The sequence below is a fragment of the Nanorana parkeri genome, unplaced genomic scaffold (genome assembly GCF_000935625.1).
Source record: "Nanorana parkeri isolate BGI_ZX_2015 unplaced genomic scaffold, ASM93562v1 scaffold17, whole genome shotgun sequence".
Classification (NCBI taxonomy): domain Eukaryota; kingdom Metazoa; phylum Chordata; class Amphibia; order Anura; family Dicroglossidae; genus Nanorana; species Nanorana parkeri.
Window position 1 is genome coordinate 1350093 of NW_017306285.1, and position 15396 is coordinate 1365488.

The 15396-nt window shown below is 42.0% G+C and overlaps 1 protein-coding gene across 1 annotated transcript in view; it reads right to left on the reverse strand.

The window, feature by feature from the left end:
• The window catches only part of LAMA5 (laminin subunit alpha 5), a 119638-nt gene that overhangs the window by 45020 nt on the left and 59222 nt on the right, over positions 1 to 15396 (reverse strand). Inside the window, exons 4-19 of the mRNA XM_018560158.1 lie at positions 14924 to 15042; positions 14522 to 14692; positions 12878 to 12975; positions 10867 to 10982; positions 9324 to 9442; positions 9039 to 9129; positions 8811 to 8945; positions 8014 to 8076; positions 7602 to 7742; positions 5895 to 6032; positions 5620 to 5754; positions 4882 to 5016; positions 3771 to 3908; positions 2883 to 2935; positions 937 to 1036; positions 797 to 846 (exon numbers count right to left, since the gene is read on the reverse strand). Of these exons, the coding sequence (XP_018415660.1) occupies positions 797 to 846; positions 937 to 1036; positions 2883 to 2935; positions 3771 to 3908; positions 4882 to 5016; positions 5620 to 5754; positions 5895 to 6032; positions 7602 to 7742; positions 8014 to 8076; positions 8811 to 8945; positions 9039 to 9129; positions 9324 to 9442; positions 10867 to 10982; positions 12878 to 12975; positions 14522 to 14692; positions 14924 to 15042 (1802 nt within the window). The remainder of the gene's footprint in view (positions 1 to 796; positions 847 to 936; positions 1037 to 2882; positions 2936 to 3770; positions 3909 to 4881; positions 5017 to 5619; positions 5755 to 5894; positions 6033 to 7601; positions 7743 to 8013; positions 8077 to 8810; positions 8946 to 9038; positions 9130 to 9323; positions 9443 to 10866; positions 10983 to 12877; positions 12976 to 14521; positions 14693 to 14923; positions 15043 to 15396) is intronic.

Below are 15396 nucleotides of genomic sequence, written 5' to 3' on the forward strand. Positions count from 1 at the left end.
TAGGAAAACATCCTGATCTTTGTCAAGCCTGCAGTTCCCTAACCTAGCGTCCAACTGATATGTCACCTGCTTCACAGTTTACCCATCACCCTAGATAACCTTTCTGCTACGCTAAATACAGCAAGTCTCTTGCTTAAACTCAACACCAGCTGCCCAAAGAAGATAACGTTAGCTTCAGTTTGAGTGACATCAGCTAGAGCAACCCCATGTCTGCAAGTGGTCCCCAAAACAGCTAGCTGTCCATTGTCGGGAGGGAACAGCCAATTGGTGAGCTAAGGAACTTGCCCCAAATTAGACTGTCCCTCAAATGATAACCCTGAACCAGCCTCTTCTCCGATTTTCATCCTCTCCAAGAGAGGCCAAGCAGAAATTACAAATTAAGAGAGCTTTCTGCTAGCGGATACAAAAGACCTACTAGTAGATTCATTGGTTTCAACCACATTTTTTCACTAGTGAGGCAGTGTACGTGTTTTGCTGATATCACCAAACGATGGCTTGTGAACATTTCTTAGTGTATGTGTCAAGGAGCAACTGATTATGTTTGTTTACAAGGTGCACACATATTTAGGATATTGGACATGTTGTTCCAATTGGTTAAGGGAAACAAAATTTGGTGCAAAAGACACATTTTACATCTGTGATCATAATGACAATATGCAGTCCTTGTATCATCTGACATTATATTAAAGCTGAGCTGGTCTGAATCAGGAATAAAAAAGTAGCACCCCTTCCTCTATCTTGCTGCATGTAACATATATTCTAGATGCATTCTGGATGATGTGTTTTATTGTCTTACCTGCTGACACTCGCCTACTCCATTTAATGTCCCTGAGCCACACTCGCATCCTGCACGAAGCAAAGAAATTTGTCGTCAGTATAACCAAACACAGATCTTTATATTCCAGTTTGAAGAGAAACATAGTTATTCCTTCTTACGTTTGCAGCCTTGTGGGTTTTCTGGTGCTAGATCCCAGTATAGAGGTTTACATTTGTCGCATGCGCTTCCTTCCACGTTCTCGCGACACTCGCAGGTTCCCTGTGCAATAGAAGAGAGCAGGATGAGGACCTGCAATATGCAGCAATGTCTCTGCATAGTTCCCCCAGGAGAGGGGAAGGAGGAACAAGCATGCCAGTGTTATTCGAGGCACAAATGCCACCCAGCGTCCTACGACTGCTTCTCCCCTCCCACGACAAGACTCTTCCTACACCTTTAAAGGACCAGATCCCCATTGCTGGCAGAAGGGTCAGTAGTGCACAGGGCTTTTAATCAACACTGTCGTCCCCCCTTCTGTGATCACCTCCTCTGCTCAGTGATACATGTCACCCGATGCCAGAGCTAGAGTGCATTCTGACTGCCAGCTCCAAAAAACAGCTGTGACCCTTCAGGCAGACCCTTCTTCATTCTGCCTGGCTTGTCTTCACCCACACGTCATGGCAGTAATAATGCACACTCAGCACCTGCTCAGGTTCCCGCAGAGGTCACCAAGCCACTTCCTAACCCCTCATTAATGATTTCCATCTAGATACACTTGGCTCATATAAAAGACAAACCAAAGACTTTACAGTGTGTTTAGACATGTATCTCAAACAAATGTGCTTTATCTAATGGACATCATCAATGTGTGAAATCTGAAAGCCTTTTTTTCTTGCATACTAGTGCTGCCCAGTGAGTGCACCTTACTGGTCCTCGTTCTTACTGTTCACCTATTATAATGAAGGATGGGCTCGGGCGTGTTCGCAGCTCCACGTGCCGAGCCCGCCAGGAAGCTGGCAGCGCCAATCACAGGCACTGAGACACTTCCTGATCTCTGCAGCTGCGGACCGGGAAAATGTCTCAGCACCTGTGATTGGCGCTGCGCGCTGTCAGCTTCCTGGCGGGCTCGGCACGTGGAGCTGCGAACACGCCCGAGCCCATCCTTAATTATAATCACAGTAAACAATGCAGTTACTAGGCAGCCAATTCCGCTATCTCAGTCAAGGCCCTAAAAAAATAGTTAAACATTTACAGATGGGAAAAATCTATAAAACCCTTAAAATAATGTTGAAAATCAAACATATAAAAAGGTTGCAGGTTAGTTTTTTTAAGATAAATGCAACAATATCAACTAAAGGTGTGTGCTTGTTTCCTATATTAAAAAAAACCAACTATAATAGGAGAAATTAGAAGGTTGCCATTGCTGACTTCTTCTGAAAATGCTGGGTTGACTGGCCGTCATACAATTTCAGGCTGCCCTAAGGGACACTATTGAGAACCTCCAACATCTGATACAATTTGCTTGTAATCCCTTCCCCTTCTTCCAGCACCTCCACAGAACTGGCATGTGTATGGGCGGCATGTAGCCCAATTCCCTTTGTGGCCTGCAGCACCATGGTGCAAGTAACTAACTGTATGGCCACTGCTACACCAGCAACCCTGATGTATACTGAAGGTGAGGACAGGCAAACAAATGAACTAGTAAACCACTAGCCTCATCCTGAAATTCACATCACGTTTACCCTCCGAAGACTAGACGAGAGTCTGCAATGTGGCAGCCACCAATCAATCCCATCAGCTCTTCAATCACATCTGGTCTTTTAATGCTCCTGAAATACCGGAATGGCTACCCATTCAACTGAACAGCAATAATAATATTCGCTCCCAATAATTAGATTAATGGCCCATTCAACTGAACAGCAATCATCATATTCGCTCCCAATAATTAGATTAATGGCCCATTCAACTGAACAGCAATCATCATATTCACTCCCAATAATTAGATTCAAGGCCCATTCAACTGAACAGCAATAATAATATTCACTCCCAATAATTAGAACAACAGTAATAACAAAATGCCAAAATGTATTAAAGTAAAAGGACGGATAAAAGATAATTTAGGAATCACCTCTGGAGGATTCACAGTGGTGGAGGTAGATCCAGCTGGATTACAAGGACCGACTGAAAGAGGAAAAATAGAAAAAGTTTTAAATCTAGATCAGATCTAGAACACAAATCTGTAACGTTATCTCCAGCCAAAACATTTTTTACATTTACATCAGTGATCAGAACTGCCTTCCAGAAATGCCACCCTTGTAAAGTAAAATGCAAAATCTGAGTAGTTGTCGTCCGGCCTGGCCTAACTCTTTCGTATTTACTTTTCTCTTCCCTCTGCTTTCCCTTTTACTCACCTTTCTCCCCTATGAGAGGATCAAAAGGACCTTTATCATTTTCTATTTTCTACTCTTTTATTGTTCTATAGTTTTCTAGTTGGCTATTGCTGATAAGGGTTATTGGTTTATTTCTTTTATATTCCCTTACGGTTACCAGTCTGAGGATATTACAGTTTTTAATAACGGTTCTTAAACTTCAGTTGTTTGATGTTGATCTCTTCCTGCGGGAAGCACTGATTTGCACTTATTGAATTTATTTGTACTTGATTCCTTTTATACAGAATGGATATTGTGAAACTGTTTTTTTTTGTCTTGTCATGTACTTCTCAGTCAATAAAGAATTTAAAAAAAATAAAAAATCTGACAGGAAGGGTGAAGCCACCTCTTTACACTGCAGTAAAAATGGAAAGTATAGAGGGGAGGTCTAACCACTGAAGTCCCTGAAAGGTAAAAAAATTAAGAAACCGATGGCTGATTCTACCCAACCGTTCCCTAAAACTAAAATATTAGGTAAAGCCGTAAAACATTCCTAGGTCCCAATGGATTAAGCTCTTAAAAATACAGTTGAGCATAATTTGTAACAGTGAAACATGCAGCAAATTATTTCCTTTAGTGGGATTTACCTTCACAGTTGGGGAACCCATAGGTGCCAGAGGTGCAGGTATCACATTTGAGTCCTTTGACGCCTGGACGGCACCTGCACTGCCCGCTGTGGGGGTCACATGTGGTATAAAGGGAACCTTCTCTTGAACACTGACAAGCTGTACAGACAAAAGGCAGATTTTCAAGAAGTCAAACTGGTAGCATATCAACTGCGCTACACAAAGGCTACAACAATAATGATGTCACTCATTTCACAATGATGTCACAAAATGCCATTCGTTGCCCAAAGCCACTTGTCCATTGGCATGATAAGGATCAGCCCTGTCAGTTGGCATGATAGCCAAACAGTAGGACTAGCGTTGTTCGGTGTGACAGCACGGGAAAACTATTCAGTAAGCAAATCAATGAGGGTTAGTCTGCCCAAAACTGTTATTTCAGCATTTGGTAGAAGCAGAAGGGTTAATCCACCTGACAGTTTCTTCTTCTATGTCTTAAGGAGTTTATTGGTGAGATCTCTGCGCTGAGTTCCCAGGTCTGCTCCCCTGCTGTGTGCATTATAAGTATAATTATATAATGGAGAATGTAACAGGAGGAGCTGGAACACACAAAGGTGGTTGGGAACACCCAACATTACCAGGTGGACAGGAACATGAATTATGGCATAGAGTGACCACACTGCTGGAGAATTCAAGACATATTAGAAGCCAGGGAATGAATCAACTCCCCCAGGCATCCTCTACAAAAGAATATGCTTTTTGGGTGAACTGACACTTTAAAGCAACTTTATTCAAAGCCAATATGGCCATATGTTGTAAGTTAAGCTCCTGAGGCAATCATCTAGATCCTACTAATAACAGAACAGAGTTAGCACGGTTTGAAGCAGGTGTCCACATCTCTCAGTCTGCGAGTAATATTTGGGGATGCTGTAACTTGTAATGACGTAATGATGCTTTCTTAAGGTTGTAGCCATTTTTGTTTTATCGGAGGCCTGTACATGAGGATTTTCAATTTTTAATTGAGCTACAGTCACCCTTATAAAGCACAGGTGACATAAGCCTTCTTTATAATCTTTCCAATAAGATATTGTGCTCCCTCCAGTGGCTAGATGTAGTAGTTACAACTCTTACTCACATATACAGCTGGGGAATCCATAATATCCTGCTGCACATTGGTTACAGGTCAGTCCTGTATAATTGGGGCGACATTGGCAGTGACCAGTTGGGGAGCAGTTGTTATGCACGGAGCCCTGAGGATCACAGGAACAAGCTGTAGAGAAACACAGTAGAGGTTAAGCATCAATCAACATTCAGAACACAAAAACCACCAGTCAGCGGTCTGCATTAAGTGCGCAGCTCCAGTATTGACCAAAAGAGGTCACTTCAGGCAGGCAAGTAAAGGATATTAAGACTTCCTAAAACATGGTAGAATGCCTGAGACTATAGGCAACATCCTAAAAATAGTTATATTGATACTCCTGTTTTAAAACAAAGTATTTAAATCCTCCACCTTCCCTTCCCAGAAAAATTATGGTGGAATTGCCTTTTTTGTAGTTTCTAAAAGGAAACACCAATGGCTTGCTCCAACAATCAGTAGGCAGTTTTAATTTGACACATGAACAATCACTGCTGAGTGCTCCCCCAATCAGAAGGTAAAAGTTTGGGGTTGAATCAGTTTTTACTGTGGCTAATGGACTAGAAGTTACAACGCATGAATCTACAGCTTGTGCCTTTCCACCTTTCCTGCAACATCTATGAGAGTCGTGGTGGATGTCCCCGGTCAAGCAGTGGTCAAGGCAGTAGTTCAGCAAATCAGATACAAGCCAACACAGAACTGATTTCATATGCCAATGGATGTGAACCAACACCATACCTTGACAGTAAGGATATGAGTGAAATCCCGCAATGCACTGCTCACACCTGGGCCCTTCATACTCCGGTTTGCAGAAGCAACGGCCATTTGAATCACAGCCTTGTGGTAACGTGCCAACCGAACTGCAGCCACACACTGCAAAAATATATAGAAACAACATAATCAAAAGTCAGTGTATTCAGGGCAAGAAAAGACAATTTCTAATGTATAAAGGTCAATGTCTTGTGAGTCACACATCCCAGAAATTGAAGATAGCTCATGAAGACACAACTCACACTGACAAAGAGGGTAATTGAAGTAGCCTGGAGCACATTTGTCACAAAAATCGCCTTCAAACCCATCCCGGCACACACAACGCCCGCTGTCCTTGTCACAACTACCGTCATACACCCCAGACCCAGAACACTGGCACTCTGCAAGATAAAAAAAATAATGGAAAGTAATTCTTAGCGAAAGGAAAAAAATCCTTCATGCACATGGAAGAAATAAGAGGGGCTTTGTTGCACATGGCAACCAATCAGAAACTAGCGGTTCTTTTTAAGACAAGTTACATGGTAACACTTGATTGGATGCAATACTCAACAGCCTTTTCAAAAAAACAGAGATAGCACCATTTCTTTTTTAGTTTTTACTGCTGTTCATGACTATGTTGAGGATCTTTGTTGCAGTCTGAGTCCTCAATGGGTAAATCTCCTCAATGGGGACAAAGAGAGAAAATAAAATATTGACAGAGGATCGAACCCTTTCCCACTTTGCAAAGAGTAAAAACAAATGTGCCTTGAGTTCGGCTTTAAAGTCCTAATCCTGGCAAAATATGACCACCTTTCAACCCCCTCTAACTCATCCTGCAAGGGTTTTTTTCTTACCTACTAAAGAATGATATATTCACCTAAGTCCCCTATCCAAGTCCCTCGCCACCGCCATTTTTAAATGCCTTAGACTGTTAATCCAGAGCTGCAGATGAGCCCGAGATGGCCAGCACCCCCCTACCATCGTCCCGTGCTCATGTCACGCTTCTACTAGATCCTAAGAGGATACCCTTGCTAGACAGCCAATATGAAGTGTCTACATCATAGGCAGTGGCACCCAAAAACTGACCCCGCCGGAAGAAGCTAAAGGAAGAGAGAAGACTCTTTTGCAAGACTTGAGCATGAAGTGAACGCGGCATTAGATAAGCAAAAAGGGCATTTAGATTTGCTCTTTGTTCTAGCTGTGCCGCCCCAACAGGGGCATAGAATATGAGATGCATAGCCTCAGTTAATATTAGCATTGTTATATAGGTTAGAATTTATATAGTGTGATTTGCCTAACTATTTTCTCATAGCTAAATCCATGTGTTATCCTATGCTGCCATCTAGTGGCCTTTTGTTGTAATATACATGTCTTTCTGTAATTATTCCTCATGTGACGACGTATTTCCCCCTAGTGTACGCCCCTTCCTTCTTCCTGTGTGCAGTACTTCCTGTGTCATGGCCACAGTGAACAGCCACATGTAACAAGGACACATATGTAATCTGCACAGTACGTAGGAAAGGCATCATCTTTTGACCGCACAATACTATAACTGTTCATCTGCTGTTCCTATCATCTGCTGTAACCTGATGTTAAAGAATAAACACCTCTTTTGAATGAATCGGTATTGACGAGTTCAGCTATCTGACGAGGATTGTCCGCAGTGAGTATATCTGCTTATACAGGCCGGGCATAGAGGTCTCAGCAAGGGATATATTTCGCTATCACAACGATCGGAGTCAGAATACTAGCGATCAGTTAGAGGGGTGGAGGGTGTTATATTTCTCCCCGAGATGGGTTTTAAATTTCAGCATTCCCCTACAAAGAAAACAGCAGCCATTTTGGGGCCAGTAGCAATGTCTACAGAAAGAAAGCCTATTGGTTTGGCTGGAATTTGTGACATCACACAGGTGTCAAACAGCAGATAACGAAAAGGAATTATTCAGCGGGACCTACAATATAAGACTTACCTTGGCAGTCCTGGCCATAGTAGCCAGGAGCACACGTGTTACAACTTTCTCCTCTGAAGTTGCGTTTGCACACACAGGCTCCTATGATGGGATCTTTACGGCACGCGTTTGCTTCTGTTCCAGCAACGTTGCAATCACAGGCTGGGGAGAAGAGGATGAAAATTCTATTACTCGCTTATATGCTCAATTTCTAGTCACATGATTTCCAAAGTATTACAAAAGAGTTTAATTATCAAATCACATCAAATTCAATAAAACAGAGAACAGGAGAGATAAAGATTAAGTTTTAATAAAACATGTATTACTCTTCAAGAAAGCACATGGGGCCGTACATTTTTTTGGATGATGTGTACAATGTCATTAAAATGCAATATTAATATCCATGTATAAAAGTATTAAATAATGTTCGTACTTATAATCTCTCCAGCTGGCTGTTTCTGTGCACCCGTGTCATCATCCGGTATCTCAGGAACAGCTAGAATACGAAAAGGATAGATATGAGATACTGTGCCACCTCCTCTTGAACAACTAAAATGACATCAAATATAACACCGAACACAAACCCCAGCGTTTTCTAAACTTTTACTGCAACAGTGGAAATATACATTAAGGCCACCTCACACAAGTGATCCTATTGCAGGCAACAACTAGTCAGCACCAGGATCACTAATATAGCACTTACCTATTGCAATAGCATTACTCCCTTGCTAGCTGGACCAGTGAGATGTTGCTAGAAGGTAAGAGTCGCCAACATACCAGGCCAGCAAGGGAGAGATCCCATTACGGTAAGTGGAAGCCTCCTCTCTGGGATTCTACTGCTGGCAATGATTCTGCAGCAGAATTACCCATGAGACATGGCTCTAAGGTCAATGGATACTCATTTATGTTTTGTTCTAATGAAAGGAAACTTGTAGGCCGCAACTGCTGTCCCCTTCTTGATTCCCACCAAAAAAAAACATTTGTACATTCTTCCCATGCTTCCTACATTGGTTGGAGCAAGTAACCAAGTGCATTACCATTGTAGAGACATTAGATTGTAAGATCCTTTGATGGCAAGGACTGATATGAATGGGAGAATATTCTCTGTAAAAAACACTGTTAGTGCTACATAAATAAGATGAATACATCGGTCCATGCATTTTGCAGACTAGTCTGCCCATCCCTAACCAAACCCGATGTGCTTGTGTATGGACAGTGTAAGAGCCTTACGGTAACACTCAGGAAATTCCATATATCCCTCTGCGCATGATGCACAGTTTTCGCCTGTGTAGTTGGGTTTACAGTAACATCGCCCCGTCAGGTCTTCACAAGTCCCACTCATGTACTCGGACTCACAGGCACAGCCTAAACAGAATATATGACGCCATCTTAACCTTTTTCTGTACACAAGCAGTTATACTGACAATTATGGAGGCGGTTCAGTATGATCACACTCACGTTGACAGGTGTAGGGTGAGTCAGTGGAATGATCAGGTGATTTGTAGTATCCCGGGCGACATCGTTCACAGTTGACGCCATCCGTATTGTGCTGCAAGACAGTTTTGTTTACAGTTTTATATTTGCTTTATTGACAAAAGCAGAACAGCTGTCTTTTTAAGGGGAGCGTTGGCAGCTTCCATATTTCTAGCCCAACAATCACTACAATTGTAGAACACAATGATAAGGCTTCTCCACTAATCGTATTACATTCACATGTTTCACAAATGATTGATTGCCTCTCACCTGACAATCCAGGCAGACACCTCCTCCCGCGTATTGCCCCTGGCGGTTCATGCTCGCCCTGCGCTTTTCCACCTCTGGATCATAGTAACAGTCATAGGCGTGGCCATTACAATTACACGCTGTGAAATAAACCGTGGATGCGATTTAGCGGCATGTGATGTGAGATCACAGTGTAGCAGGATATTAGGAAACCATACAGAGCCTGCCTTTACTTATATAACATTCACAAGGCTTTTTCTGAGCATATGTTAAAATGCTATCTGATTTCGGCACCATTACATTTTTAAAACAGTTGTGGCAATAACAGGTTGCTGTATCTAAATATTGGCCGAAGCAAGTCACAGTATTTGGGCATGCAGAACAAAGATAATTCTTAATAAAAAAACAACAGTTCCAACAGAGACATGATTTAATCATAGCAACATTTTTGCGTATTAGCTACATACGACATTTTATGGAAGAAATTCCATTGATTCAATTGGGCTAAGTTAGCACTTCTGTCTTGCAGCACTGGGGTCCTTGGCCTGAATCCCAGAACCCCCTTTGCATAGCTGTTGAATGTTCTCCTTGTGCTTGTGTGGGTTTCCTCTGGTTTCTTTCCACAGTCTGGTAGGTCAATTGGCTCTTGTCTAAAATTGGCCCTAGTATGTGTATGTATGTATGTATGTATGTATGTATGTATGTATGTGAGATATGGACCTAAGATTGTAAGCTCCTGGAGGACAGGCACTGATGTGAATGTACAGTAAGCGCTGCAGAAATTGTTGGCACTGTAAATAATAATTGATCATTTGGATACAGTAAAGAAACAAGTGATCTCTGAGATTAAGTGATGTCATATATGGCACAGCATACAAGGCAAGATGGGACTTCAAGAAAAATAATGCCAATTCCGGGGCAGACTGGGTTGTGTGGCAAGTCTCCAACTTGGCTGTCCATCCTTGGTGACAGCCAAATCACCAAATTTGGCAGATAACTGTATGTGCTCTAGGTGCCCAATGCCCATATCATGCAGGAAACCACAAACACTGAACAGCTATGAATGCATCCTCTATCCCACATGTTTCTGACGTATATGTTGTTAATCAAACAACTTCAGGGGTTCTTCAGGCTGAAAGCTTGCCCAGCATACAAGATCTATGTCATGCCAGGGAACTATTTGTTATTATCTGCCTATTAATACCGTATATACTCGAGTATAAGCCGAGATTTTCAGCCCATACACCTCGTTACATGGGCCATTGTCAAGCTATTAGGCACACACTGACAATCATTGGCAATATATCTGTTTGTGAAAGATAACAACTGAATCAGTGAGTTGAATGCTATACTGTACGAATGAAAGCATAAACGTTACAGCTATGCATGAGCTGCCCTTCCACTCACATGCAGGATTGATAGAGTTAGAACATAAAATGTCAAATCTTGCATCGCAGATAATTTTTATCTCTAATTGTCAAATAGTTCAAGATCAGACTGGATGTTTTTTTCAGGTAAAGTAAAAAAAAAGAAGAATGAAAAAACAATTATTTATAAGACATACGTTCACATTCGTTGGAATTATCCATGTTTGCCGGTTGCCACGCCACCTGGTGGAAGCCAGGACAGCAGGTGTCACATGATGTTCCACAAGTGTTGTGCTGGCAGCCGCAATGCAGCCTAAAGGAAAAACAAAAAGGGGGTAAAAGCTTGTTTAAAAAATTATGTTTTCTATGTATAATTTATAACTATACAGTATGTGTACATGTTGTACGTTACTCTCCCTTCACACAACTATCTATATATGTCAGCTGACATATTAAAACAATGCTCTCCCAACGTGGCTGATATCTCAGCAGTTAGCATTGAGCCACTGAGAACACCCTTTACAAGCTACTCTAATCATACCATAGCAAAAATATGAAGTTGTGTCAAAAATTACTTAAAGGTAAACACTGCAATAATAACTAAAAATAAGTTCTTACTGAAAAGACATTCTACGTTCGCTTTAAGACCATTCTCTACATAGGCAGAGGTTTGAAGAGGGTAAAATGGCAGCTCCCCATTCTGCCATCTCGAATACCTGGCAAGCTAGAACTGAATTGAACATTATGAGGACAACTAATATATATAATATAAAAGATTTACTGGCTGGTCGTGTATCTTTATATTCCCTGTGAAAGAATCACTACAGCTGGTCATATCTTAGACAAGCAATAGCAATCAACTATGATAAGCTGGATAGTCAACTCGTTGGGCAAGTATGGACTCCAAGCTTAGATTGCTTCGTACCTAATGACAACACAAATGTAAATGAGCAGAGCAGGGCTACAATTATTTTGTGCCTATGGACACCTTTAGAAAAGCTCCAGTTTGCCTGGCATGCCCCCAGCTTGAGGGTGAAAGCTTGTCAAAGCACCTTTTTAACAGCATTTCCTCAAATACTATGATCTGTTTGGTGAATCTGTGCCAGACAGACACAACTTTCGTTCAGTACACCATTGACACATAATGTGTACTCCTTATCTGGTAATACTCTGTTAATTTTTGATTAGTCTAATCAGACAAACACATTACAGACAACTATGTATTGGGAGGGGTTACCTGATCAGTACATTTACATTATATCCAGCCAGGTACAGAGTTACGGTATACAACTAGTACATTTCTGATCTGACGGATTGATATTTAATGGAGTGTGGCCAGATTTATTGTTTAGAGAACAGACATGTCACTGCATGCCAAAGAAAAACAAAAAATTAAGAGATGTGCATGACCATGCCATCTGGTCCCATTAACTCCTAATTATCTTAATGCAAAACCAGCACAGACAACGAATTGTTCGGTCTATCTGGTTTAGGAGATCAGATAATATGCATATCAGCAGTACCCACCAACTTCATGAACTAAATTTTAATAAGTTCTGAGGATGTTTTTAATTGGTGTGGGCTTACTAAATGAAACAAGTCCGAAGCACTCCACACTTGCCTGCGGCAGACCTGAGATCATCTTTAAGCATGTGGGAGAATGTGACAGGAGAATCCCTGTATATTACTGGTGAGGTCATAGGTTATCCTCTCAGGTAAAGTCTCAGCGTGTGATCAGAAAACATCAGACGCTGTTGGATCATGTAGAGATGGCAGCCTGAGGCAAGAACTAGGCGCTGACAAGCGGAGCAGGTACACGGGTAACCTGTCGTCCATCATCCAGGCCTACACGCCTGACAGCTACTGCAGGGAATAACTCACTTCACAGACGACAGCTCCTCTGGTGCTAATGTAAACTATGCTATGACCTGCAGCCTTGTCTTCTTCTATCACACACCAGATACTTTCCGTTGGAAACACACCGGGCCTCATTTATAATAGCTTCGGAAAGCCAAGTAACTAATCAGATTTCACTTTCCCATACTGTGGCGGGTGAGCAAAACTGAGGTTCTCTCCTGGTGCAATACCAGAAGTTTTTCCTTCCAACACTCTGATATATAAGGACTATAGACCTTTACTTGGAACATAACAGTTGTAGTGGATTGGTTGCTCCTTGCTGCTTTTTTTAAATTTTTGTAGTCATATCACCTGTATGGGTTTGCGGGGTCCGTAGCGCTGCACACCTCAGCGTGACCGTTACACACACAACGTCCTCCAATGCTAATATCTTTAATACTGTAATAATACTAGAAATGTAAAAGAAATCTATGTTATTGATATATATATATATCACACATAGCCAACAGCACTGTACAAAGTGTGTCTGTCCAGGGGCTATAACATTATCAAATATACAAAACTGTGTAACTATAAGGTCCTCTCCGGGAAAGCTTACAATTTAAAGTAGATGAGATAGATGGGTAGCTGGGTTGCACAGTTGGTAGTTTTGACAACATTTAGAGGGATATGGGGGTGTTAAAGGAGGATAGGTCATCAGCATGTACAAGAACAGAAAAGAATCCCACATTAAAGTTTAGGTTAAACTGCTTATATTTTGTCTTCCCTGGTTCCTCTCTTCCCCCTCATCAATGCTAAGGAAAATATGCAATAAAACCTTTCTGTTTTCATTACATAGCCTATTTTAGAGCCAGTGACATTATCACTGGGTGTCTATGTCTCTATTCAATGAATATATGCCATCAGTACTCCACTCAAGAGCCCTAAGTCCTCCTCTCAAGAGCCCTCAGTCCTGATGCAAGCAGTGAGCTCTTGAAATGAGTTATCAAAATGCCTTGAGGGGTGGATGCCAGCCTGGAGGGTATGGGTGCCTTGGTAGGCTGTACTTGCATTGCGACTACCCTAGGGAAAACCCATATTTAAGGCTGTGCCTCCATGACTTAAAGAACTGAAATCCAATGGATGAAAGCGGGCGGGCCAGGAACAGTAAGGCTAGGGAAGAAAGGGCTAGAAAATGCTAAATGTCCTTCAGTTAGTAAATTAGACTGACTTTATTTCACTTGCTGCAGCTTCCAATGCACATTGTATGAAGCTCACAGTGGTCAGTGAAATCAGAGTAAGCAATATCAGGACAGGAGAGGAACCTCTACAACTTTGCAAGGAAAGGTTGGAATTTACATTTAAATGTCAGGTAGCACGTATGGGATTCCACCACAGACTCCTCATCTGACTTTCATTAATTGCCGATAGCAGATTTAGAAAACTAAAGACTACCCCTTCTACAGTTTGACAATCCCACTTGTAAGTAACAGTTTATAGGTGGGGAAATTAGTTATGAAGGCTTATGCAAAGACTTGCAGGCTTGGTGAATGTCTGATGGCACATAGAAGGAGTGCAGAATAAGAAAAGCCCCGACAAAGTGAGTAAAAAGTGCTGATCAAGGAGAAAAGCTTGTAAGTGGAAACAAAAGGTCTAGTTGAGCATATACCTGGAAGCTAAGAAGATGAGAGAAGGAGCCAGACTGTTCAGGTCGTTATGTTAGAAGCAGGATTGTGAACAGTATCCTGTAGACAGTGGAAAGCCAGAGCAAAGTGAGAGAGAGTATCCAGAAGAAGCGTGTATGAGCCGAGCGAGAGTGTTCATAACAGACTGGAGTGGGGCTAGTCTGGTTAGCAGAAAAAGAACACAGAGCAGGATATCACAGTAGTGAACATGGGATATGAGCAGAGCAAGCATCACTTCACATCACTTTCTAGATGTCTATTCATACTTTTCAGCTAGAATATACTTCACAGGCACTGCAAAGCAGCCCTGCAAAAAAACATTCATACTCACCCTCCTGGTCACAGTGGGATCCCCCTGAGCTTTCCCCATGAGGTGACCCAACAGGGTGTTGGTCCGAAGAAAACTTAGACGGATGTTGGTGGCTTTGGTAAAGTTCCTCAAGAGAGGGGAGTAGGAGAAATTCATGGCTCCGGGACGTTTGTTGACCAAAGAAACCACAATCTGAAATCACATAAACCGCTGTTAGTAAGATGCTGGTCGGTTTCCTAGCGGCTCTTGATGCCCATAAAAAACTAAATAATATTTCCACATAGAATGAGTGTATTCAACTGATTTGCTGAACACTAAGGAAATGCATATTTGCAAATAAGGACAATTGTTCCTTCAGACAGTTGGATTAATCAGGCCTTCTGGGCACTATGTGATCAACTGCTTATATTAAAGCACACTCACCTCTCCATTCTCTAGCGGCACTATTCGGGAATATTCTGTTGTACAAATGACGTCGTCGTCCCTGTTGATACGTTGTAATGTGTGCACCCCAAAGCGTTCGATGCAATCTCTCTTGGATGCTGAAGAAAGAGGATGTATAGAGTGAGGTAGGAAACAACTAGCAAAAATCAAGGTATCCCAAATTTTGTGCCACCTTACTACCTTACCCAGGGGTGGACAATATGGAATTCAGGAGCCAGAATGTCCAATCCGGGAACCAGCAGGATATTTTTTAGGAGCCAGCTCTATTGACAACAACTAGAGAGAACCTCAAAAGTTGGGCACCTGCTGTCATTTTTAAGGAGCATTGGTTACCTGGCTCCTGTGTTTTGTCCAGCCCTGACCTTACCTACATCAATAGATTCACTAAGCTTCCTGTCCTAGCAGACAGCCAGACACTATTCTTCCACAAGGAAGTGCTGCAAAGAAATCCG